Raw genomic sequence first — 27355 nt, 5'->3', positions numbered from 1 at the left:
AGTACCTTGAGGTCTTGTTCTCAAATAGGGGAATTGAAGAGTGGTCTGTGAATCGCTGCAGCAGGGGTGGTATTGCAGTTGCTCTACCGAACTGTTGTGTGTAAGAGGGAGCTGAGCCAAAAGGCAAAGCTCTCCATTTACCGATCGATCTTCACCCCCATCCTCACCTATGGTCATGAGCTGTGGGTCATGGCCGAAAGAATAAGATCCTGGATCAAAGTGGCTGAAATGAGTTTTCTCCGACATCTCCTTTGGAGATAAGGTGAGAAGTTCTGTCACTCGGGAGAGACCCGGAGTAGAGCCACTGCTTCTCCGCGATGATAGGAGTCAGTTGAGGATGCCCCCTGGAGGCCTCCCTTTGGAGGTGTTGAAGGCATGGCCAGCTGACAGGAGGTCGAGGGGTCGACCCAGGACCAGGTGGATGGATTATATCTCTTCACTGGCCTGTGAGCACCGCAGGATCCCTCAGTCAGAACTCATCCGGGAGAAGGGCGTTTGGTGCGACCTTTTTTGATGTGAGCTTATTGACCTGTGGTGCAAGTCCTCTGCTGGTCTCCTTCTCGGGCGCCAAGTCCCCAAGTGGCGATGATGAGGTGAGGAGTGTTTAATACTAATCAAACGCATCGTATTATACACTTTTTTATGTTTTATGTGTATAAAATGATTTTAGATACAAAGTCAACATATCTTCCTTCCACCAATTCCTTTAGCAGAAATAGGGGAAAAAAAACTGCATCCGATGTGTCAGAGAATAAAGCACAAGTGCAATTTAAGGTGTTGAGAGCATGTCGACCCCAGATTGGCAACTTATTATATTTCACGAAGGGAAAAGATCTGAATCTCAGGTGGAGGAAAGAAGAAACACCCCTTTTCTCTTGCTACATTTCGAAATGTTATTTGTTGCTCCACGTCGCCACTCAGACAGTAAAATGTGCTTCACACAGCATTGCAGTCACATGTTACAAACACTTGAACAATTCTTCAAAAGCTGTCTAAATTATGACATAGCTCCACGGGTTTCACGAGGAGGTCGGAGGGACGGGGGGTTCAACTCCCCTGCCAAATACCACAGACACCTTTGTGACTTGTCACGAGATGTTTACATTCATTTTTGACACTGACACATTCGTCTCCCTCCTGAGGGAGACTTGATGTGTGTTGGTGCGATCTGGACGCTGATAGCAAGCAGGAAGAGTCGCATGTCCTTGGAGACTGGTCTGTTTGTTGTGACTCATGGCATCAGCAGCAACAAGGGTTTGATAAGAGGACTACACAGTGTCCATCAGGAGGAACCTGTCCACACCTGGAGGATCTCTTATGTCACACAGCAGTTGATAGTAAAAGGAACTCCACATACATCACATGAACTCCAACGACTTAAGCGCTGGAGAACCGTTGCCACTACAGGTGGACAGAACAAAGTTTGTGGTCATGTCTTTTCTAAAAAATAAACCACCTGTGCTGCATAAACTACTCGTGGATGTTATATAATTGTATCACAATTATTCTCTACAGCATGTCCTGGGTCTGACCTGTGGCCTCTTCCCATTTGGACATCATGACGACAAGTCTGGGCCTCAACTGAGAGGAGCAGTATTTCTAAAAATTTCTGGAACTCATTCTGGCTGATGTTTAGCTCAGCTCTTTCCTCCCCATGACTGAGAACGCTGCAGTGTAACAGCACTGCCTGATCTCCCTTCATGGTACATGATGTCTTCTCTTAGAGAACAACTGTGATGCCTGATTGATTTTGATTTGTTCAGGTGAAACTGGGAGGCGGTGATGGAGTTAATTTAAGATGCTGAATAGGCGCAATGAATTTCAACAATTTCAAATAGTCAATTACAGACTATCGAATATTCATAACAATGAATATTCAACTATCATAGGTTAACAGAATGGAAATAAAAAGAAAAAGATATTTAAAAATTCAAATGTATGTCTTGATGTTTTGATGCACTTAATAACCTGATGGTAACACACACTTTTAAATGACTGAACATTCCAAGACAGTGGAGAGAAATGAAAAGGTTTCACACAGACAGTCCGAGCAAGATACTCTCAGCAGTATGTACCGAGGTAAGCAGGTGAACATGCTGCCACCCAAGAAAGTTAGAAAGTTTTGAAAGTTTGATGACAAAGGGCACAAAAAACAGGTGTATTTAAACATCTTAAACACACAAAGGGACAGTGTCGGGAAGGCGGCTTGTTTTACTTCAACAAATAAAAAAGCATGAGGCATACTGACAAGAAGCATACATTTTAATTTAAACTAAACCACTCAAAATACAATGAAAAGGGTTTAAAAAAAAGGAAAAGATAAAATAAGATCCTGGCATAAAGGTCAGCTCAAAAACCCGTTTAAAGATCAATAAATACATTAAAAACGAAGACAAATAATTTACAAAACACAACGAACTAAACAGATAAGGCTTGAAAGTACCAACTAAACTGTGACCGTCCACCTTGTCATGCAAGCAGTTACCGTGCGATGATGGTGGTGTGACAAAGAACTGCAGGAGCCGCTGATTCTCTTCTGCGTTTACTGTGTTGCTCATGCGTCACAGTGCTGCCACCTGCTGTCCAAATGAGATTATTTGAATTTGACTGTCGAGACCCTTGACATTTTATGTGCTTCATAACGAATTCTATGGATAGTTCAATTGATAAAATCAATGCAATAATATTGTATAATAATGCAGTAACATGTACTGGTTATAATATTTATAATATGTATAATTATGAAAATGTTTAAGGTACCTAAGAACTGGACCAAAATAGTTTTCAAATAAGATAATAAAGGTTTATAAAGCTTGTAAGTAAGGTTTCCATTATAATGATTTCATGAAACCACAATAACATCTTGTCATCACACACGTGATATGACGGACTGCTGAAACCGAGGTGTTGGCCGGTGGCGGACCTGTGTCACGTGATCCTGTTGTAAATAGAAATGAGCTCATTTCTAATCTTTTTAAACGACGGTCGATCGATCGGGTCGTACTTCCAGCAGCTGCTCATGAGCCGGCTGACTTCTTCTGGACACGTCCGTGGAGGCAGCATCCGGAACCCTGGAACAAGTCACAATAAAGTGTCCGCGAGAAGGTGTCAACTCAAGCCGGGCCTCACAGTGGTCCTCACCTCTCTCCACCTCATCTCGAGCCTGTTGGTTGCTCATGTTGGGGTAGGGGGTCATGCCCAGGGAGAAGGTCTCCCACAGGAGAACCCCGAAGCTCCACACGTCACTCTCCGAAGTGTACCGACCTAGAGTCACCAGCAGAGGGCAGCACAGCACGAGTTGATTTAAATTCAATTGCGTTCAGGCGCGCAGGCGAGAGAGGGATCTCACACCGAAGTTGAGCGCTTCCGGTGCGGTCCACTTGACGGGGATCTGCCTGAGACCTCCGTCTGTGGAGTAGACACCGTCCTCCTGCTGACGGGACATTCCAAAGTCGCTGATCTTCACCACGCTCTGCTCCGCCACCAGGCAGTTCCTCGCAGCCAGATCCCTGTCGGGGCGAGAGCAGACGCGAGAGAGAGCCAGTTAAAATTAGACGCGAGGAGACGCGAGTCCCATCACAGATGATTGACAGCTGGTTGGAGTTCAACAGAAGAGAACGCTGTCATTGATGATGATAAGATGCCTCCCAGGTACCATTTAAACCCGCCCAACTCCACCGTGTGTTTGTGTTCGCGCATTGTTTATGGCACACTCTTTTTCATTCAAGTCTCTCTAGTCGTTTTGGGAATTCAAAAGGGCATTCAAAGTCCACATTCTGATGTTTTGGCGCCATCTCTCAAACCTCCACCCCATGTTCAAGAGTGTCAAACAGTTGTCTTTTTTTCCACTTATCCGAGGTCGAGTCACGGGGGCAGCAGCAGAGGTAAAGAGCTCCAGGCTTCCCCTGGAAATGGTTTCCATCTTAAGGATTGAGAAACGTTTAAAAGACACGAGTCAATGTTGCAGTTCAGATTTTCCTTGTTAAATCTTTCGCATCAGGCTCTTGTTAAAATAATATGTAGTATATTGAGTGGCATTTTTCTTGGATAAATCTCTAGAGCTAGGTCTCCCGCTCTGCTCCAAAAAATATCATTTCTTTTAATAACAGTTCAATCATCATTACCAAACCACACAGAAACCGACCGTTAAATATCCACATTGATGGGTCATAGCTCCTGAATAGAACCTTAAAAAAAACAAAAACGCTGCATTTTCCTCCACTGCCAGAGAGTGCAGAAGCCTCGCTGCAAGAAAGTCGGTATCAAATCCATTTTGAGGAAACTCGGTTCATAGTGTAGCCTGTTTTAGCTACACTTGTGAGGACCAGTTCTTGGAAACACACTTACACGTGGGGACCAGCAAAATGGTTAAGGATGAGGATGAAAATGTCAAAATAACTGGTTCATTATAAATAGGCTAAGAGTCCTAGTAAGGTTAGCCATGTGTTTTCGATGGTGAGGTTTAGGGTGAGAGGCTGTGGAAAGGGTTATGTCAATGAGAGACCTCACAATGTCCCCACAAGGAGAGAAATACAAACATATGTGTGTCAGTACAAGCGTGCATGTGTGTGGGCATGTTTTGCCATACCTGTGAGACAAGCCACCTTCCTGTGAGGACATTTTGGGCCTGTCCTCACAATGTTTAGCGGGTTAAACCTCAGTAAATGTAGTTTATTACAACCAGACTCCTGGTTAAGGTTAGCCATGTGTTTTGAACGGTTAGGTTTAGGGTGAGAGGCTGGGGAAAGGGTCAATGACCGGTCCCCACAAAGATAGAAATACAAACGTGTGTGCGGGCGCATACATGGATTGGCTTCAGTGAAAACAGGGAGGCTGCATGAACCCATTAATATGGCTTCCAAAATGCCACCTTGTATTTTTTTTGTCTGTGTAAATTGTCATGTCAGCAGTTTGCTATTTCCACGACATCAAGACCAGTGAAAAGGCAAGTTCACTGTCCCGCTCCCTTTAACTCTTTTGATCGGCGGTAACAGCTGCAGACAAGGTGTTAGTCAGGTGGTCAGAATGATTCTGATCCAGGCTGAAGTCAGAAACATCAGCTTTGTTTTTCTGTCGAGCTGCCAAACCCAGTTGACTGACCTGTGGATGCACTTCTTCTTCTCCAGGTACTCCATGCCGGCCGCTACATTTTCCGTCATTTTGACCAGCTGCTTGGGTTTGAGCCTGTCTCCGTCCTGTCGCAGGAAGGAGAGAAAATCCCCACCTTTGATGGGACAGGGAGGAGGTGTGAGAGAGGGCGAGGGAAGGGGCGGGACTATCACCTCTACCTTGGACCAGCTCCATGATGATGTAGATCGGCTGTTTCTGAGTGCACACCCCGATCAGCTTCACAATGTTCGGATGGTCGTATTGTTTCAGGATCCTGGAGAGAAGAAGAGTCATACATTGACTGCAGGCCTGGGCTTCTGCTCTCCCACAGCACCACCTCCATCACTGCGTGGTGTCCGCTACAACCATCTCAGTATGCTAAGATTCTCCACCCCCTTCTGCCCCTCTGTGGTGAGGGAGGCAGGTAAGATCGCAGCTGAACCTTGAACTGGACTAAGAAGAGTCTTGGTAGCTGTCCTCAGGTAGCAGTGCGGCCCCTCCGCCTCTGATTTATTCCCAGCTATCTTGTCACGACCTGGATCACCGATCAGAGTGGCAGGATGTACTGCTTCATTATGTAATTTCCTTGTGCGATCCAGAGATCTGAACATTGCTGACAAGGCAGGGAACTCAGGATCTCCAAACTAAACCACTTGAATCACCCAGAGACAGAGTGAGGCGTCTTTGATCCAGATGCTGAGTGATCTACCTGATGACGCCTCCCCGTGCCTCTGCAGTGAGAGTGTGGAAATAGGTACCAGCGTATGGGGCGCCCAATGTTTTTTTCCTGATTTAGCAGAACTCATTTTCACATATTTAGCAAATATTTGTTGAATTTGAAACGCTACACTTTAATGTTACGTCTCATTGTTTCATCTCTGTAAGTGTTAAATCTAAATCTAAATCTAAATATTAAATCTATATCTAAATCTAAATCTAAATTTAAAGCTAAAGCTGAAGCTTAAATCTCAATCTTAAATCTAAAGCTTAGATCTCAATCTTAAATCTAAATCTAAATCTGAATCTAAATATTAAATCTAAATATTAAATCTAAATCTGAATCTAAATCTGAATCTAAATCTGAATCTAAATCTGAATCTAAATCTAAATATTAAATCTATATCTAAATCTAAATCTAAATCTTAATCTAAATTTAAAGCTAAAGCTGAAGCTTAAATCTCAATCTTAAATCTAAAGTTTAAATCTCAATCTTAAATCTAAAGCTAAAGCTGAAGCTTAGATCTCAATCTTAAATCTAAATCTAAATCTAAATCTAAATCTAAATCTCAGTTTTAAGGGTTGTGACACCCCTATAGATTTAGATTTAGATGTGGATTCAAGATTTAGATGTAGATTTTGAATTAAAATTTACATTTAGATTTAATATTTAGATTTAATATTTTAAGATTTAGATTTAGATTTAACTTAGATTTAGCACTTACAGAGATGAAACAATGGGACGTAATATTACTGTAGTGTCTCAAATATAACAACTATTTGCTAAATATGTGAAAATATTGCCAAGGACTTCTGCTGAATCAGGAGTGTCTCCATTGTTACATTCGGTGCCCCATGTGAGCGGAGGTGCTGCACGGACCAGTGCTGTCCCGCTGTGTGTCCTGCGGTGCACCAACCTGGCCTCCATCAGGAACTTGCTCCTGTGTTCGGGCGCCAGGTTCTCCTTGCAGGACTTGACAGCCACGGGCAGGTTAGTGGAGCGCAGCCGTCCACTGTACACCTCGCCGAAGTTCCCCTGCGCGGCACATCATAAATATTCAATTGAGGTCATGTGTTGAGTGTTTTGTCCGTAATGAGCAGGCACATGATGCTCATACGTGTGGTGGAGCTCCAAGCCCTGCGGTGGACTGGTGACATTTTTACATGGTGACATTTGCAATCAGCTGAGAAATCAGTGGAAAAACAGCCGCAGGGGGTTCAGAAGACGCTGCACTAGAGACGTGCATACAAATAGCCAGTCCACAGTGGTAGGTTGTTTTTAGACTCATAATAATTCGCAGATTTTGGAATCACTGAACTCCACTCTGAAAGCGATGTCTTCCAAATAAAGTTTCACAACTCGCTGCTGTCAAACAGCCACACGTCTGCGTTGCCAAATATTGTGTCGAGCTTTTAATGCTGAAACGAACCTCGTGCCAAATGTCATCGAAGGCTGGTGCCAGACTGATAAAGCGGGTCCAGCTTGTTAAACAATGAAAAACAGATGCTGGGTGATCACTTTGTACTGTATATGATGCTCACAATGCGCGTCTGCTCTTTCACCTGGAGTTTCTCCATAAATTCACAGAATTCACATTGTAATTGTCAGCTTTGCAAGAGCCTAAAATCCTCCATGATGAAACATGACTGACAATTGTAGAGAAAAAAAATATTTAGATTAGAAATTAAACAACAAAACTATGTTCAAACAAGACAAGGACATGAAACGCCATTTAAAAAAGACATTATTTTTACATATGCACTTGTTTTGTTTGCTTTTGTTTTTTCAAATCACTGCAGTACCATATTCTAGCAAGCAGTATTGCAATGTATTATTGTATTGTATTGCAATGGCAGAAGTTGTATTAGTAGTATCATTAGTAGTAGTAGTCGTATCAATTGTCATGCTATCACACATAATTATGGTAATCCTAGTTGTGGTGGTAGTTGTCATAGTAGTAGTAGTAATAGTGGTCATAACAGTATAGTAAACTTGTGGAATATTTGTAATTATTATTGTATTTATAAGAGTCATAGTAGCAGTAATAGTGGGTGTAATAGTATATGTATAAACAGCAGAGGGAGTAGTGGTAATAGTGAAAATCATTCAGAGTGCAACTATTAACTATAGAGGTAGTGGCAGTATAGGTAGAAGCAGTACTAGTATTTGTTGTAGTGTTGAGTGATGATAGCTGGTAGCAAGGAACTAGGTGAGGTAGTAGTTGTATTTGTAGAAGTAGTGGTTGATTCAGTGACATAGCACTGTAGTAGTTGTCGTCATGGTGGGGATCAAGGTCGTACTAGCAGTGGAGCTACAGTAGTTGCCTTGGTGGAAGCAGCATTCGTAGAAACAGTGGTGGTAATTGCTGCCATAATACTTGCAGGTGATGTAAGTATGATCTAAAGTACTAGCGGGAGTATGAGTAGTCACCCGAGCAGTATAGTGGTGGCTGTAGATGATGTGGGGTTGTGTTCCTCTCCGAGTGAACTTTGGCGTCAGCAGAGGGGGAAAACATTCTGGCACCACGGCAGAGATTTGTAAAACAGATGAGACGTGCAGCTCACCTACCCGTCCAATGAGGTTTCCCAAGATGACGTCTTGGTGATCCATGACCCACTTGTCCTAGAGAGGATCAAATGAGTGGCGAGAGTTCAGGGCTGGTATATCAATAACCAGAGAGCCACACGTAAACATCCCAGACTTCCTACCTTCAGCACGGCTTTCTTCAGAACTATGTCAGACTTCCTGGTGATGTTCTGGCGTGAAGAGAGCAGATGATGGATGAGCTGCGGGATGCTGTGGAAGCGGTCTCCATCCAGGCAGTACAAATCCTGCGCACACATTCACAAGACAGCCACACGGGAGATCGCACACAGAAATAGTCAGTAAACAGTGGAATCCATGCTGCCTCAGGACTGCTCTCTCTCGTCCAACAATTTGACCTTTGAACCCCCACTGCTGCTGGTCATAATGTTACGGTTGAACTTACATCTACGTTCTGAATGAGGAAGTGCTTGCAGGAGCCGCTCCAGTGCACAGAGAGCACGAATCCTGGCTTCTCTTGACTCTTCCTCACCAAGAAGTCGCCGTCCAGCTCCAGCAGGAGGTGGACCTCCGGCCTGGGGATGGCGCCATGGTACCAGCCCTGCTGCTCCAGAGGCAGCTCCGCCTCCTGCTTCAGAGAGACAGGAGGATGAAAGAGGGCCGAGCTGTTAATATAAAAATAATGAGAGCGTTTGAAGGCAGATTTGGGGTGATTCTGGGGAGATTACTCAGAGATACTTCAAAGAGCCGTTCATTACACTTTTAAGTGAAAGTGCCCACAGGAAAACACTGAGTCAGCAAATAATTCAAACTCCTGGTCGGGAGCATCATAGATAATAAAAAGAAATTCTTGCTGAAAATGAACTTTGGATGAGTCTCAAAAAGTTCCTGAATACATTTTCCACTCTGGATGCATCCGCTGTGTTTCCATGGCAACAGCGCTGTGCTACTTCACAGATGTGGAGCAGCCTCACGACTTTTGAAAGAAGTAAGTCGACTTGACCCGAATGGTGCGTTCAAGAGCATGGAACAAACAGGATGGCGTGCCAGTGGGAGGGTGGGGGTTCAGTTTCGGGGAGTCACACGAAAACATGATGAATTGTTCAGATTCACCGCGCACAATAGAGGCTGCTATTAAAGTTCAGGGCAGAAGGGAGAGCGTGGATGGTGTCTTTTATCAGGAGCGAGTCCGTCCTGTTCACATGTCCTTCAGCAACACGCCGAGACAAAGAGGACATATGGAGGTAAGGTGATAGTGATGCTCCACGCCCTCTCATCTCCACGCCTCAGATGTTTTCTGGGTCAAGTACAATACAAAAGTGTTCAACCTACCTCAGGCCTGGGGTTTTTGAACAAGGCACTGCGACTGTTCAAGATTCCCTCCATGAGCAGTTTGGCAGACGCTGGACTCTGGTCCAGAGAAACACATTCAGCACATCCATTAGGGATCAGTCAGACCATCAGCTGCAGCCTTGTTATGTAACACACTTTGTTTTTGCTCATCAGTGCTGGAAACTTTTACCCAGACTTTCATGTGTCAAGCACTTCAAAACCCTTGAAACATACTACTACTATGACCAGAGTAACAACGTTGTGTACTGCTATTCACTAGTATCACTACTGCCTGTCCTTTGACCTTGTCAAATACTTTACTATTTACAACTACAAACACTATACTGCTGCAACAACTGCATATTCCATTAGCAGTAATACAGGTATTTCAAACTAATGATACTCTATTATATTATATTAGAAATATTGCATTATATTATAATAAATAGACATACTATGGGCAATGTTACACTGCTATTGCTTATTCCCACAGAACCCCAACTGTGAAAATACATCTACTATTAATAGCAATACTAAAAAACTATGTGATGAGATACTGGACTAATGCTTCTTCTGTGTGTAGTTTTGCTTCCACTGCCACCGCTACTGCCAATACACTGGTACCTCGGTTCTCGACCACAATCTGTTCCATACGGCCGTTCGAGAAGCGAATTGTTTGAAATGTTGTTGAAATCTGAATCGATTTTTCCCATTACAATGAATGGAAAAAGAAAGAATGCGTTCCAAGCCTTAAAATAGTCTTTTGTAGGAGTGAATGTAGAGTGTGTGCTGCAGGTGCGCTGTTCCTCTATGTGTGTGGCCGCTGCATGTGGGAGGGGTTGCCGAGTGAGTGACGTCTCTCCAGAAGTGAAGAGGTGCCCGGTGCGTGTCCAGCTCTGAATGTGTGCTTCTGTGCAGTTTGGCTGTGACAAAGTCATAAACCAAGTCAGGCTCTGTCCCAGACTCGCCTCATCCCTGTCCCAGCTCCAGCAGGACATCAAACCCTGGAGTGAGCGCTCCAGCACCTCCCCTGTGACACTCTACCACGGTCCAGTGCGAAGACAGGAAAGGTTTTACACCTCAATATGAAGAAAAAACGGTCAGTAAATGGAGCTAACGGGACACGTCTGCATACAGAGGCTGCGTTATACACAGTAGCCAAGCATCGGTCCGCGCACGTTATGTTTTGTCCGGCTTTTTTCGGGGGCATTGGAGTTCTGGATTTTTGTTCAAAATCCGAAGCAAAAAAATCTCGAAATTTTTGTTCCAGCTCCGATTTGTTCGAAATCTGAGACGTTCAAAAACCAAGGTACCACTGTACTACTCTTTATTACATCAGTAACACCAGCAATACCAACAATAGCACTGTAAATGCTTATTTTATCAGTACTTCCCTATGTGTACGTTTACAGCTGTTGCTCTAAAGCTATTGTTCATTGTTCATTACCACCGTTTTCATGAATGCTAGCAAGGCGACAACAGTTGTTGCCAATTTAAAACACAAGTGGTTATACGGCTGCAACCACATCAAAACAGGTGCGATTACCACTTCTGCTACATTAAACACATGTAGGGCAATGACACGGGCCAAAAATAAATAGCTGTAGGAGGAACTTGTTGGAGGTATTGCTTTCCCAGTATCTTTCTAGTTATTACTCAGCAGCTGTTGCTAATGCTAATGCTATTACAGTTCTCATTCATTCTATCTGTTAGCACGTACAAGTTGTACATTTATTGTTGATATTATTACAGCAACCTTTATTGTTATTGCTATCAAGTACCATTACTGCAGCTGCACCTTGATCTATTTCTAATAATTTAGTGGCAAGTATTTGCAATGATTGTAGCACTATTTTGACTGTAGCACCAGTAAGAGGCGGGCGGATCTCTTGTTGCAGGTTTATGATTTCAGCAGATGCAGAAGATCAAGTGTTATTGCTCAAAAGGAAGTCATGTGTTCCTGCTGCTGCTGTTGAAAGAGAGATAAGATGGTCTCAAGAGCCAGCGACATTAGCTTAGTCAGAGGCATCTCGCTGCTCCAGTGCGGAGTATGACACTGATCAGAAAGGTTATTTGGCAGTGAACTTGGGAACTGTTTCTAGCACAAAACGTGAAGTGTTGATGACGAGTGACCATCCTCGGCGCCATCTGTCATGGAGTATCACAACGGGGGGGGGGAAGTAGCACTGAGAAACATCACATGTTTCTCAGTGCTACTTCCAGGGTCTTGATCTGCTCTTCCTCAACTCATTCATCAGCCATGTGACGTGCTACTCGTGCGGTCAGCTTTGCACACCAGGCAAAACATTTGGTAGAATTCTGTCTTCAAATAGTCAAACAAAGCATGTCTTCCTTAAACTTTGATGCTGGTCTATGAATGAATGACCAGATGATCCTGAAACACCCAGGTGAGATTCTAGCAACAAGCAAGAGAACATACGTTACTTGTCTTGGACGTCTGCGGCGGCGTGTCTCCGTCCAGATACAGAGCCGAGGGCGGCTCCCTGAAGCCCAGCTGGTCCAGCTTCTCCTTCAGAATCAGCCTCTGCACCTCCAGCTTGGCTTTGGTGCCCTGAGACAGCGCCACCTGATGCCGACATTCCTCCAGCGCGTGCTTCTTGCTGAACTGATAGAGCCTGGACAGAGGAGGGAGACGGCCGCGTGTTTTACGACGTCTTTCAAAATGTAAACACAAAGCACTGCAGGGATCGATGCCGGCGCAGGAGGGATGGCAGCGGCGAGCAGCACAACACAGGCGTCAATAAACAGCCTGTCGCTGCAAATAGCGCTTGAAATGTTCGCATTGATGAGGGCAATCCATCCGGCAGCTGCTGACTCTGCTTCCATGAAACAAGCGGACAGAGATTCAAACTGATCCGCAAAACAATAATTATGACTCATTTCAGGATGACAGAGTCGGAGGGTCGATGCCTGCCGGAGAGTAAGGCATCGCTGAAGAGATGAAGGCCGTGACCAGCTGACGTCAGAGCAGCTGCAGCGTGGAAGCGAAAGGCTCTCAGGACAGTGGTGACACCTGCCATGATGAATGGCAACACAGGAAGCTGAGTCAGAAGTGGCCGAGATGAAGGTCCTCATTGGGAGTGACTGGGAATCTAAACTCATGGACATGAACATGATGAAGAAGACAGCTGAGATATCAACGACAGGTTAAAGAAGCTGCCTTGCTGCATGCAGTATACAGTAAACAGGGCATATATAACCTTCATTTACATTTGAATATGAACCGTGGCTTCCTGGGAACAGCTGCAGCAAACACCCATAATTTAGCATTTTTAAACTGAACCCTGACGTGACCTTGGATAAGGAGATGTTCGGATGAAAGCATACGTTCAGCCAACAATGCCTCTTTAAACTTAGACAGTTGTTTTTTTTATTTATTTATTATATAAACAATCCAGAAGGTTTGCACTTTGACTTTGAACTTAGATCATGTTTGTATTGCTCATGCTGCCTTCTTCTCCTCATTCTGCTTTCTTCCCATAGTGTCAATAGCGCAGTGTTTTTCAACCTTGCTTTTCTTTGTGGCTTTGTCAAAAATCCTGTAGAAAATCCATTTAAATTTGTGAACAGTTGTAGGTACTGACACTCTGCTACTATAGCATGTTACTTGCAGAAACAAAAGCACATCAGGATTTATTTATATATATTAAATAACTGTTTTAATTTTTATCACAATCTCTTTTGCATGATTTTATCGTGTTTGAGAAATCTAGAAAAAAACATTTTTAATGTTCTTTGCCTCAGCTTCATGACAATTATTCTTTAGCTCTTCAGATTTTCAAGCACATTTATTTGGTTTTATTTATCTTGTTTTCGCCGGATGACTCCCTCATTCTGTAGTGAAGGTGTGTGGTCAAGTTAGAGGCGCATCAGGTTTTTCATTTTTCATTACAACAAAACAATTTTCCAACAAATGCGTGTGTTATTAATTTATGTAGTTAGATCTAAAACATTTGTGATCATGTATTAATGACCGATTCAAAAGTTGGAACCCTGGTTTGTGTCTTGAACAAGTCTCCGTGTCACTGTTTTGTCTTTCCTGATTCACTAGTGAGAGGAGATCCATTGTTTTCTTTGCGCTTCACAGCCACGCTTCGTTTCTGCCGAGGCTAATGAATAAAACATGGATTTAGATTATTCAGACTGTAAGGCATCTGAACCTCCTCCCGACACCAGCACATGTTCCGCTCTTGGAGGTTAGCAAACATTGCTCCAGCACCTCCTGATAATGGTTTCCCCCGGGAGTGGCCGAAGCGACACCACTGTGATGGCCTCACCTCTGACCTTTCTTCACTCCCTCTCTCTCCCCATCCAGCTCCAGCTCCAGCTGCTCCAGCGAGGACTGCTGCGACGCCAGAGTGGCAGCCAGCACCAGAAGCTGCTCCTCTAACGCCGTGAGTCTGACCAGAGATGTACAGAGAGGAAGTAATTGATGAGAGGAAGTAGTTCAGCAACAGGAAGTAGCGGTGAGGAACCAAGAGATGAGAGGTTTCCAAAAACGGAAATTGTCCTCTCGCCGGTGGAGCTGAGAGAAAATCCTCACTTGTGCTGCAGCGAGTCCACAGTCAGGTCGTTCAGGGCCACTTCACGAGTGAGTGACTCGGACTCGTCCAGGACACTGGTGTCAAAGTCTGCAGCAACAGGATCCTCGCCCACGGACCTACACACACACACACAGATGAGCCCACATCTTTCTTCACCAAATGCTGATGGTTCTACCTGTTCTGCTGGATGAAGCTCAGATATTCACTGCAGGGATCGATGGAGGAAATGGCGCAAGACAGTTCTCTGTGAATCTGCACCACTTCGGGCTGGAGCAGCGAGGAGATGTCAAAGTACTCCTGCAGGATCTCCTTCCTGCTCCGGTCATGAGAAGAAAAACACAGATGCTGAACTCATCTTCTGAGGAATGAGCCTTTCAAATCCATGACTGCACGGTTTCTCTTTTCAATCATGCCACACGCTCGGCACAATCCTGCTGCCTGTCCTCCACCTCCTCGCCTTATTTATCCTTGTCACTACACCCCCACCTTCCCGCTCCTGGCTTATCAAGGCTGAGTCCACCGTATCATTGGTGTCAAACCTTAGAAAAACTCTTACAGAATCAGGACCATCTCCTGCTGCAGCGTCTGCAGTGCGTCCTGCAGGGCCGGCTGGAGGAGACTGAAGTGGTGGTGGTGGTAGACCTGAGCCGCTCGCACACCCAGCACGTAGTCGTTGTGCAGCACGTGGAGCTTGACTGTGGCCTTCACGTATCGCTCTTTGGCTTTATCTCTATCCTTGTCTGCAGAGAAGATGATGACAGTGGGTAAGTGTTGCTGCACGCTACCATGTCAGCCCACGCACCTCGGATGGCCTCGTGGAACCTCCTCTTGGCCTGTGCCGCTTCTCTTGATGCCACTTTGTAGCTGTTTTTGAGTCTGTCTAGCTCTGCCTGGGTCACCTGCGCAGACACAAACAGGAAGTGCAGCTCAGCAAAAAAGCTACAAACATCGAGTCATGAAAAAAGGAGATGAAAGTGTCTCAGCAAAACCTAAAATCTATCCATCCATCCATCCATCCATCATCCATCCATCCAGCCATCCATTTCTATTTATATAACAGGTATAATATGTATTATCTACTTGTAACTACTCATATTTTATTTATTCATTTATTTTGTCATGATATTTGTTCATGTATTAGGGGTATTAGGGGTGCAGGAATAATGATATACACATAATGTACACTGAAGACATTGATGACTGCCGGGTCTTCTACATGTGTAGCCAAGTCACATGACCACAGAGGGACTAGACACCCAACTCAGTATTTGATATTAAATTTCAACCTTTCAAAATGGCAAAATTGGGCCTCGTTACGGAGTGAAGACCTGGAGTTGAGAGCTAAGACTAGAGCGTGAGGGGACAGAGTGATGGATGTCAGGGCTCAGGGTAACCTGAAGGAAAAGTCAGTCTGGGCAGTGGAGTCGAAGGAAGGGGCCAAAATTCTCAATAGCCTGAGACACGGCATGAGCAAAAATGTACTAGTCTATAACCAAGACTTCCTGAAGAGGAACTAGTCCAAACAGATTTCCAGTTTAGCCTCCCTTCCAATTATAGGTGGCTAATTTTAACCCATCTATCTATCTGTCTATCTATCTATCTATCTATCTGTCTATCTATGTATCATTTTTATTGCATACTTTTAATGTATAATCTAATTGTAACTAGGCATATTTTATTTTATTTATTTTGGCGTGATATTTGTTTGTCTATTATGGGTATTTATTTATTCAATTTGTCTTGTTTGAGCTGGTGTGCAGATGCTTTGTGGATGTCATTGATGTTAGGGTTTGTGTTGTCATTGGCTGCTGTGACTAGTATAATATAATATAATATAATATAATATAATATAATATAATATAATATAATATAATATAATATAATATGGTTATGATATGGTTATGATAATGGTTGCCTTGCGCCAAGGTAGTTCAGGTTAGAGAAGGGTTGTACCGACTGTGGCGTGTGAGGTTTTGGTCAGGCTCAATGGTTCAGTGTCAGATCTAAGGCAAGGATTTCAGCGTTAAAGGTTAAAGCTGTAGGGTGAAGTAGAGAGGATGGAGCTCTGGGTGCTTGTTAGGGTTAATGTGATCCAGCAGGTGGTTTTAGGATGGAGGTAATGGATCAGGAGAAATGGCAGGATTAAGGCCGAGGTGTTTAGACCTTCCTCTGGACGATGCAGTCAACAGGCAAACAGGCGCGCTGCTGTCTGGGATCAAATGAGTTCTCGATTGTAACCACACCTTGTGGTTGCACAAGAGTCAACAGCAAATGTTTCTGAGAAATGTCAGACAAACAAATGGCCGACCGCAGGCTTCACAGTTGGTGAGCAACTCTTGATCAGAGCCAAATCCAATGATCAGCAGAGCAAGGCATCGAGCAGCTTCAGCACAGTTCTTCGTGATCAGACCAGATCTCCTCAAACTGCACTCACACGCCACTTTGTGTTGTCAAGCTGTCAGGTTCAGACGGCTGTCGCTGAGCTCATTCTTATGACTGAGCTTGGATGACAGACTGAAATGAACAAAGTTTCTTCCATAAGCTACATATTATGGTGACTTTATGAGCGACGACGACCTGCTGCTTCTCTCTGATCACATCAGTTCACTAACAGGAAACAGATATCAGTTTCACTGAGATAAACAGAAGTTACCAGACATGCAACTTGAGCGTAGTTTCCCTTTTAAACATCTCAACTTCAGTAGTATTTCAGCAGAAATTCTGACTCTTTCCATTGAAAAAAAACCCATAAAAACGTGTGTATCCACTTTCTCTTTGCCCTACTTCTTCTCCTCCTCTCATCTTTTACTTCAACTCTCCACATTTGCAGTGAAGGACGACCTTGCAGCTTTCATTAACCTTCTCCTTTTCCTTCCACTCCTCTTCAGTAAGTACCATCCCCAGTGTTCCTTCACCCATTCTTCTACTTGTTCTCCCCCTCTAAATGTCAAAACCATTTCAGCTTCTCTTTTCAAACCTGTCCTCTGAGTGCTGCCCCTTCTGCTCTTCCTTTCTGGACTGGAAAGTTTTTGTCAGCACGACTTAAACAAGACTTGTTGTGAAAGTTCTCCTGTACCTTGAGGATCATTTTCCCCATCGAGTCCTGCTTCCTGACAGTGCTGATGCACGGGCTCCGACCATGACAGCGTCATGTTCAGGCTCTCATTACTGTGTTCAGGATCACACCCACGGCAATATACATCTACATGTAACATCCATTCAGCAGTTGCCTCCTACAGCTCTGCCACATTTCTGTGAGTCCGCTCCACTACCAGTGCTTTTAACAAGGAAGCTACATGTTGAACAGCTGTCTAGAATCAGGAGATGGAATTACACTGGAAATGGTCCCTGTGAGAGAGACTGCGACCGCTCTGTGAGCCGGTGTCAGCCTCCGACTGGTCCCTCCACAGCTTCAATAGTCTTATATGATCAATTATTCCTGTTTCATCACATTTCAATATTGGATGGCTCTTTGCTGAACAACCCATACCTCTGTATTGGCAACATATTAGCCATCATTATAAAGTACTGAATATATAAACAGACTGTATTTGACCCTCTATTGGCTGGTGAACGTTCACTATAAATAACACTATAATTACTGATTATTACCTGAAAAAAACAAGTGATAAGTGAATTCATCCACAATGTTTTTGTATTTTTGTATCAAAAATGGTATGGAGTTGACAACACTACATGGGAGTAAAAGAATAAGCAGAGAGCATATGAGCGACTGGCTGTAGCTAACTGAGGGTCCACTGTTGTGCTACGACTGGTCGCCCCCATACAGCAGAATGGTGCACTGTGGACTGACTACAGGCACAAAAAGCAACTGAAATGGAGTGAAGAATGTGCTAAGGAGAGCAGTGCCACTAAGTTCACGAACAGTAGGGGGTGATCCTGACTTGCAAAGTACAATCCTGCTTCTTCACGCTTTTCCCATAAACCGTTTGCCACACCATGTCTCCAACCGCTCCGAAACTCCCTGAGCCACTGGCCTCTTTAAAGTCATCGAGAGAAATACACATAGAATTCCTTTTCATCTTTAAAGACAGAAACAGAAGTTCATTTTGATGGTTGGATAATTTGTCCATTGTACTTGTTAGTTCACAACAAGGTGAACCTTGCCAATGAATCCGTTCTGGACGTCATGAAGGAGCGCTGCTGCTTCAATGCATTGCAACGCAGCACACTGTTACAGGGACTTTCCACTGGCAAACACAACAAGGTGTGTTGAGGAAGATCAACAGGACAGACTCGTGAAGATAAAAAAAAGACCCAGTCACGAGTAAAAGTGTTTGCTGTAACCACCAAATCTGCATGAAAACTGCAAACAAATCTGCACCTTAGTACACATTTTTAAACACATATGTCTTCCAGGATGTGTGTAGGATGTAAGAGGTCACACTGGATAAAGAGGGAGGTCCCTGTTGCCTCCAGGCCCAGGTTAAAACTGGGCACCTAGTGGCGGTCGACTGAACTGCACGGAGATCCCTCCAAGGTGATTCGCTCTTATTTAATCCTGTCTGTGTGTCATAGTCATATTCTGTCGCCACTGCGAGAAGATGCAGAATCAAAGAAACACAGGGGGAGAATAGATCATAAGACGCCACAGACACGTGAAAACAGATGGCTTAGCTGTGCAGTATAAGTCAGGTGATCATAATGTTCTGGCCCATGAAGGTGTCTGACCTTACTCAGCTCCTGCCTCAGCAGGCTCCATTGTTCTGCGTAAGTTTTCCGGAGCTGCTGTTTGTCTCTGATGAGCAACGCCAGCTTGTTGACAGGGCCACTGAGCAGGTCTTCTGAGGACTTCTTCATCAGCTGACTGAGGCTGTCTGTCTGAGACACCAGGACGCTCCAGGACTGGGACACATGTCAGCAGAGAAACACAGCTGTGTCAAGGCACCACGAACTGATGATGGAGAAAGGCCGGTTCTAACAGTATTGATGCGATGGATTGTCGCGGATACTATATAAAAGGTTAAGAGATTTAGTAGTCAACATTTCAATGCTGTTTTTTAGTGCTGAAACAATCTGCACTTTTTTCTACTCCAGAGGTTCCTGAGCCGGATCCCTGTGCGACAGCTGCTCAACCAATGTGCTCTCAAAAGCAGAACCACAACAGGTCCAAAACTGCTCCCAAAATATCCCACCGATGATGAAAGTAAAAACCATCCAGCTGAAAGTAGACAGCTGTGTGAAACAACTGTGATATGATACTATCACAGTTGTTGATAATAACTTGTCCTTTATCATATCATATATATATATATATATATATATATACATTTATATCCATTTAATACAGCTCTATGTAGCCATATATATAGATATAGATAGATAGAGTAGTAAAGCATAGAGTTCCTTTACGTCCGCTTTGTCTGAATGATCCTTCATGCTCACCTTGTTCAGCTGGCTGATATGGTCCAGTCCAGAACCTGGCTGAGGTCGGTCCAGCTTCTCCACCATGAGCGCCATCTGATGCAGCTGAAGAGAGAACTCTCGCTCGCTCTTGGCCCGCTGACCCATCCACTTCTTCATCACTTCCATCAGCTGAAGCTCTGAGTCCAGCAGTCTCAGGAGGGCAGCGTGACCCTGCGGGCAGCGCAGGTCCTGCCCGAAGCCCATTTGTCTTCTGATGGATTAGACTGCTCCCCTGCTTCACAGCTGAGAAGCGCTGATACTGAGCACAGTTGTAGTGACCAACTTGAATTCTCGATGGCGGAAGAGTTTCACTTCCCTTCATGAGAGAACGGTGCAGGACTTCCTCTTGTCGCAGTGTGCTTTACGGGGGAATACTGTTGTTACAGTTCAAACTGAAAGTGTGAGGCAAATAGCGAGAAAGATGAATTCAAGTGTTCAGACGCAAACACTCGAGCACGAATAATGTCATCTATTCCCTCCTGTTCAAGGTTTTCTTTTCTCTTTTTGTCACCCTTAAATCTTGAAGTCTACTGAAGCCTTAAATCTGGAGCAACAAGAGGTCTTTCAAATTAACCATCAACGCATCCATGAACCCCCAATGGCACCTCACTATTCTGAACTGAAGTTCCTCAGCAGCTCTTAAAATCTCTCTCTCCATTTGCACTGCTTTTCATACATTAATAACAAAGCTGCAGTACGCAATTATTTCACAGAGAATGAAAAAGATCTGTAGTTTCTCCCTGCGTCTGTGTTGTGGCACGTGTGCACTGCTCTAAATGATGTCGAGGTTTTGGTGTTGGTTGCATTTTTAGTGCCCTCACATGAGTCACGAGTTTCATTTCAGAAGACTGTGAATTCCACAGTGTCACTGATCATTGTGTACACGACTCAGTCTAGTACCAGCATACAGTTGGCATAACTTCCTTCTTACACAGTAGTGGGAAGTGTTTGTCCCTTCCCATTCTTAGTGAACACAAGAAAAAAGAAAAAGTCCGTGTTGAAGGCAGTTTTCATCATTAAAGGGGCCCTCGGGTCATCTCAGGTCAAGTCTCACATCAAAGCTGTGTGTTCCAGTTGTCCTTGGAACTGGGAAATTCCTAGCTCTTCCCCAGATCACCTGGCGTTGGCTTTCCCAGTAGGAAAGTGCGAGAATTCTAACCACCAATTTTGCTATCCAAGATGGCAGCTATATATATATATATATATATATATATATATATATATATATATATATATATATATATATATATATATATATATCCTTGGGCTCCTAGCTCTGACTCCCCACTTCTGAGGTCACTGGAACGTAAGATGATAGAACGGCTTTAGATGGAAATAAACTTTTAAATGTTTGTCATCTAGAAGTTATGACAAATTAAAGTATACAAAATGGCTGTCTCACCTGAAATGCCCAATTCTTAAGTTGCTAAAGGTGAGTGTGTGTGTGTGTGTCCTGTGGTGGACTAGCGACTTGTCCAGGGTGTATTCCTGCCTCTCGCCCAGTGACTGATGGGACAGGCTCCAGCAGTCCCCGCAACAATGACCAGGACCAAGCGGTGGATCAATGTAAATGAATGTATGTATGTATGTTGCATGACTGTCAGACCACAAAGAACTCCAAACATGGGAGAGGCCTCTTGCCTGCGAGTCCTGTGAACACAAACGTCAGTCACCAAAGCATTTAAAGCTTAAACAAACCTGTTTGTGTGAAATGAGGAGTTACTTTTACACCACATGCTTCACCTGTTTTAGCTTTTTGTGTTGGCTACAAACACTTCCTCCTGTTGTCCTCGCTGTCATGATATGTCATGGTCCTCCATCTTTCCTGAGATGACTCAGCCAACTGCCTTGTTCAGTGGTTGAACATCCCATTAGCTCATCTATATTCTTTGTCAAACTGTCAGTTTGCATCTTAAATTCTGGTTAAATTCCTCATCTGCGAACTCTGTAATTATGGAATAGCTGTGGAGTGGAATTTGGTTCCTCCCTCCAGTGTCAGAGGTCACCTCAGATCTTCCCTCCAAAGTAGACAATCTTCTGTTGTCATCACTTAGTCGCTACAGTCTGACCTCATAGGTAATTATCTCTCCAGATTTATTCATCGTGGATTTTGTTGTTAGGCTCACATGATTTACCTTCCTTTGATAGAGTCACTGCTCTTTGTTCTTCTCCAACTTTCACCGAACACCACTTCGGGGCTCCAGTTCAGCACACAGTTCTCCACCCAAATCTCAGACTCTTGTGGGTCTCATTTGCAAGTCCTTATCTCAATTTTTTTTCTCAGAATAGTTTTGACCGAGAACATGAATGAGGTCTGCTGTTGGTTTTACAATTCGAGAAAAAAAGATAAAAAATAAAACTTCTTCTTAAAATTCAGAAGAAACAAAAAGACAAAAAGAACAGTGGTTTGCTGACTAACCATCAGAAAACTCATGACTGCTTATCGAGCCATCAGTGTTTTTAGCGACATCATTTCCTCGCTTGAATTTCTCCTGCAGCCGATCACATTGTAATTCCACCCATGCACGGGGTGATTGACGACAGAGAAATCCTTGCTCCTGTCCCTGTCTTAGTTACGGTGGTAGGATGGTGACCAGCACCAGCAATTGCTTGGGCCTCATAGTGAAGGAGCAATGCTTTATAATATTTCACTATTCAGTCAGGAGGGAATGAAGCATGAACTTGGCGCCATTTGGAATCTCAACCAGAACAAGTAAGAACCTTGGATAAAATCCATTAGCACCATTTTATGTCAAAATTTGGCTTTGATGGTGGCAGTGCATAATGGTGTTTGTAACTTCATAAAAATGATATTTCATTACATCTCGGGCTGGATGTAGTAGCCAGCCGCAGAGGTCAGATGATAGAGACAGTTTTCCTTTTGATGTTGTTTTTCTGAGCCCAGCGGACTCAAACTCGATCTTTCACAGGGCTGTTCAGCGATAGCCAATCATATCGCAGTGAATGACGACACCTTCAAATTTGCATAGATCTTTATTTTAGTAGAATCTATAATTGACATCAATTAAATAAAAAGAAGAAAAACAAAATAATAATCATTAAATTACAAGAAATTACACTGCACCAAATCTTATTGTACAAAAATAGGCCTTATTTAGAGTCATGTTCCATGTCACACAGTCACTCTTGTACATTAGCAGTAGGTGGCAAGATGTGTGTGCAGCCACGGGCCAGGACCTCACCAGGAGGAGCTTCTCAGGACCATCAACGCAATGACCCCAAACCCCACCCCACCCTCCCCCTCCCGCCGCCACTAAAGTCGCTTGAAGACACGCGCAGATCTGATTAAGCCCTTGAGTCGATGGAGATGCATTGATGGCTCCCTGGCGGCAGCTCCGGGCTCCAGTCTCGTCTCCGAAAAGGCAGAAATGAGGGACGTGTGATGTTTGGGTGGGTAGTGAGGACCTGAACGTAAAAACGTCTTAACATGAGACGGACAACATTGTCAATGATTGTCTTTGGTGATGCCAAAGATATTGCTCCTATCAAGCGTCTGACTTCATATGGATCACTTCAGACTACATCCTAAGGCAGGACCGCAGCAGCATGTCAGAATAATACACCAGCGGCGCATGGCCAAGCCTCCATCACGCCGACCTGACGCTGTTATTGTTCTACATTCTTTCAGCGTTAAAAGAAGTCTTCCGTTTTCTCGCTATTTAGTGTCGCAGTTCTGTAAACGTGGAGCCGCTTTTAAAGTTTCCCACTCGTTTTAGAGTTTCGGTGCTGTAGTGAGTGAATCAACAATTTGAAACTCCTGACCAGAGCCAGCATCAATTATTCATGGGCGGCGGTGACGGTCAGAGTTCCACGTCGTGGCGCCTGTAAAATGCAACATCAGCAGTTTCTGGATTTACACAACAATGAAAGCAATAATTTAGGCGCAGCGCGAGGCCATTGGCGGCTGTTTGCTGCGTTTAACACGCCTCTAGATGATCATGGGGCTAAAACGGCAGTAGGCACTAATGTACATCGCAACACAACATTATTTTTCTCTGCAGAGCAATTCCCTTGCACATCCACGTGCTTTAGTACGTCCTGTTCTATTCCATGAGTGTACCCCACCTGCACAAGAGTTCCACAGCAGGAAAGCATTTTGTTTCCACCATCCTGTTTAACATTACTTGAGATAAAAGCCTCCACCTCCCTGCTCAAATAGTGTGCACCGTCACGCTCTCCAAGCAAGGAGATGGTTTGATTGTCAGCGAACCTCCGAACAACCCCGCGATAAAAACCCAAACCGGTCCATTTCAGCCGAACGCGACTCGACGGGATGCAGAGAAACCTGTTCTCGCTGACGGCTCATGAGTTCCCATCTCAAAGGCAATACATTTAAGAGTGAAGGGAGTTTTGGAGTCGCCGCACGATAAGCCGGGACTTCTTGAACTCGTAAACGTGCGGATCATTCTTGCTGAGAGACTTGAGGTAGAAAACGATGAGACGACCTCTCTCTCTCAGCAAGATGGCACACACACTTCAAGCAATTACTAGTGAGGACGTTTTGAACCAGAACCCTGCCTCCAGGAGGGGATTTTAAAATCCCAGCATAAACAGCTGCTCCTGCCGTTATCCTGACGCTTTAGAAGCGGCTGGAGGAGCAGCCCGAGCAGGAGTTAAAAGACAAGAGTCAGGCCACTCCACAGGAATAACGCAGCACCCTTCAATCAATAAAGTCTCATTTCCTGGACGAGCCAAGAGTCATGTTAGTGGCGGTGACGTCGCCTGACGGAGCGACAATACTGATGTCAGGACAGGTGACTCATCGGAGGCTCGGCGGCTGGTATTGTTCTCTCCTCGCTCGCCCAGATGAAAGCGACGACCCACAACTCCCCTCACGCTCAAGTGAACAATCACAAACGTAGTAAAGTCACTGCATGATATGATCAATAAAAGATGATGATGATGATGCACAGACAGAAAGGAAGAGTAGTCCCACTGCTAAGTCTATGCAGTACTTCCAAGAGACGCGTTCTACGTGACTTAAAAACGCTATGAGATGATTTCAACGTAACAAATCTGCACTTATTTTCATTAACTTGTGTGACTTTAGAGGCTTCGGTTTCTCATAAAGGACGTTTCAATGTCAGATTTACACTCCAAAGCACTCGGTCGCATTAAGACATGGACGGACACGCACGCGCGCGCACACACACACACTTGACAATCTCATCGGGCTACTGCACCGAGACTGATGGGGAGGAAGAGCAGAGAGGAAAGAAAGCAAACAATAATCATTTGTTTACTGTAACAAAGGGGGAGCTGGCGGGGCAAACGCAGCACACAGACACACATTGTTCATGATTGGGGGCAAAAGGAGGGAGAGATAGGGTTTAATAGAAAAGCGCTCGAGTGTGAAGGGAGCAGAGGCGGAGCTGTCCGGAGCTCCCAGAGGCAGCAGCTCCTCATCAGGTCTCCCCCGGCGGAGAGGAAGACATGAAGCAGGAATCGGGAGGAGAATGAAAGAAGACCAGAGTGGACGGAGAGGGAAAGTCACCTCAGCCCTGAATTATCTCAAAAAAAAATTGTGTTGGGATTCCAGATGATGAAACGGGGGTGAAGTTAAAGAGCACTTTGTGTTTTGATAAAGGCAGTCCTCTCGTTCTGGGCGTCAAACTCTTCGTTCTCAGAGTCCGTGTTCACACCGTCGTCGCCCCACACGGTCGGTATGCCGCGATACGAGACCACCCGGTTTCCACCCAGACGGAAGGTGCCTCCGAGCCCGCGGCCGTCCTCCAGAGACGGCAGCTTGAGGAGCGCACCGGAGCGCAGCTGCAGCATGAGGAAGATGCCGGCGAAGGTGGCCATGATGGCCATGCAGCTGAGCACGGCCACGGTGATGGGCAGGTGGGACTGCAGCTCCGCCTTCGAGCCTGCGTTTCCCTCGCCCACCATGAAGCTGCCGGGGGACTCGCGCATGTACTGGTTGAGGTGCAGGCAGGTGCCAGAGACGGGATCCAGGGAGCTGTGAGGGGGGCAGGACAGGCAGGCCTGAGGGCTGAGGCTGCTGCAGGTCAGGCAGGGCGGCGGGCAGGGCAGGCAGGTCAGGACGCAGGCCGGCAGCAGGGAGTTCCCCACTGTGTAGTTGAGGGGCTGTGAGCCCACCGAGAAACCTGGCGGACAGCGTTTCACACAACCTTGCTGGAAGAGGTAGAAGCCGGCGCTGCACTCTGAAACACACAAAAGACAGAAAACCTTGTTTATGACCTCAACAGATAAGACCAGACTCTAAAATTGACTCATGACTCGGACTCTCGCTCTTGCTTGATGGGCTTTTGATTTCACTTTGTTGCTATTATTTTTCTATGCTTTTCTAAACAAAGATCTCAGAAATAAAATGCATCTCACTGTAGGCCCCGGGGCCAAACCCGTCGGGACATTTCATGTAGCTGGTGCTTGAAATGAATGACTGTATTAAATTCAATACTAAATGAAACTAGGGCAGGTCTGACCCTTGACCTGAGATTGATGTGGTCTGAAGAGGACGTTTCTCCCATTATGCAACGCTTGAACCTGGGACATCCTCCTGTACCTATCTAGGTCATCAGATGACCCCCTTTGGTCACAGTGGACTAATTTAAGATGCATGACACGTTTAGTTTAATGGGATTATCAGCACACAGTCCACGCCAGTGCAGGCTTGGGAAAATTCCGTCAGCCACCAAGGCCTGTCCATCTAGCAAGCATTTAAACTTTAGCGTGAATTTTGAAAAAAAGATCCCAGATTGCCACAAAATTCACCGATCAAGACGAGACGAAAGGTTCCTATCAACAAAGACAAAGCTTCAGATCATCCATATGCTTATTTATTTATTTATTTGTCACTGGTTCACAGAGGCACATCAGTCTAATAGAGTCCAGCCGCGGCTCATGCAGTTTAGGGAGGCTACAGTGATGCAACAGGAGTGAGAGCCAATGAGGCTGCAGGGACTTGTCAAGGTGAGTCGTAAAACAAATGATGAGTCTAAATGAGATCGTGATGTGTTTTACAACAAAGCAATATACGAACAGATCCGAAGGGTCGCCACAAAAAAAACCATCAGCTTGTAAGACAGCTGAAGAAACCTGAACTGCAGGACCATGGGTTGGACCAAGGCTGCCGCTCTTTAACAGGACGAAGAACCGGACACAATATTGGTCTGGTTCCTTTTAGTGAGGGAAAACTGATTCTGGCAGAACGCCTCTTTGTGGTGTCAAAATATATAAACATCCCTCCCTCACCAACAACTTGAAAACACAACAAACTCTGCGCTTCTCTCCTCAGAGCACAAACATCTACCACCTCATCCTTCATTGAATTCCCTTCCAGGTGAATTAATGTCAGTTTTTGGAAGTTTCCTGATTCATCTTTGACTTTAATAACAGCACAGTCTTGCCCAACACAAGTCTTTGTAAGTTATAATAACATGCATGGTGCACGTTAAATTGTTCCTCACACAAAACGACCTTGAGGGGACGGATGCGGCCTGGAGACTTTAGAATTTTTCTGTCCAATTACTAGCTTCCACAGCAGAACATTCCCCCTCGGCTTTCACATTTTTCACACATACCCACCCCCGTCTAAGAGGCCAAAACCATGAGAGTATTTAGTGATTGCAACTTTTCCTAGCAATGATCATCATGCTGAGTCATCCATGTCGCT

At 44.8% G+C, this 27355-nt stretch overlaps 2 protein-coding genes across 5 annotated transcripts in view; both read right to left on the bottom strand.

Annotated features, from left to right (window-relative positions):
• Nucleotides 1–2313: 2313 nt before the first annotated feature.
• Nucleotides 2314–19966, bottom strand: fes (FES proto-oncogene, tyrosine kinase). 2 transcript variants are annotated; one of them, XM_053865518.1, is made up of 18 exons: nucleotides 19675–19966; nucleotides 18961–19134; nucleotides 15071–15167; nucleotides 14825–15008; nucleotides 14444–14581; nucleotides 14268–14384; nucleotides 14002–14124; nucleotides 12144–12339; nucleotides 9704–9781; nucleotides 8817–9002; nucleotides 8536–8658; nucleotides 8396–8449; nucleotides 6744–6862; nucleotides 5289–5383; nucleotides 5101–5224; nucleotides 3352–3509; nucleotides 3142–3264; nucleotides 2314–3071 (listed from the first exon to the last, which is right to left on the bottom strand). In XM_053865518.1, the coding sequence occupies exons 1-18, from the start codon at nucleotides 19897–19899 to the stop codon at nucleotides 2929–2931; spliced, it is 2457 nt and encodes an 818-aa protein (XP_053721493.1). In that variant the 5' UTR covers nucleotides 19900–19966; the 3' UTR covers nucleotides 2314–2928. The 2 variants fall into 2 exon arrangements, with proteins under 2 accessions (XP_053721493.1, XP_053721494.1); XM_053865519.1 differs by having other exon boundaries at nucleotides 8817–8999.
• Nucleotides 19967–22670: 2704 nt separating this feature from the next.
• Nucleotides 22671–27355, bottom strand: part of furina (furin (paired basic amino acid cleaving enzyme) a) — a 68505-nt gene continuing 63820 nt past the window's right edge. For all 3 annotated transcript variants that reach the window (XM_053864339.1, XM_053864338.1, XM_053864336.1), the window contains one exon: nucleotides 22671–25883. In XM_053864339.1, the coding sequence (XP_053720314.1) occupies nucleotides 25276–25883 (608 nt within the window). In that variant the 3' untranslated portion in view covers nucleotides 22671–25275. The remainder of the gene's footprint in view (nucleotides 25884–27355) is intronic.

This window comes from Synchiropus splendidus, chromosome 5, assembly GCF_027744825.2.
Source record: "Synchiropus splendidus isolate RoL2022-P1 chromosome 5, RoL_Sspl_1.0, whole genome shotgun sequence".
Taxonomy (NCBI): domain Eukaryota; kingdom Metazoa; phylum Chordata; class Actinopteri; order Syngnathiformes; family Callionymidae; genus Synchiropus; species Synchiropus splendidus.
The sequence above is the reverse complement of the archived record's forward strand: the minus strand, read 5'-3'. Positions and strand labels throughout refer to the sequence as shown.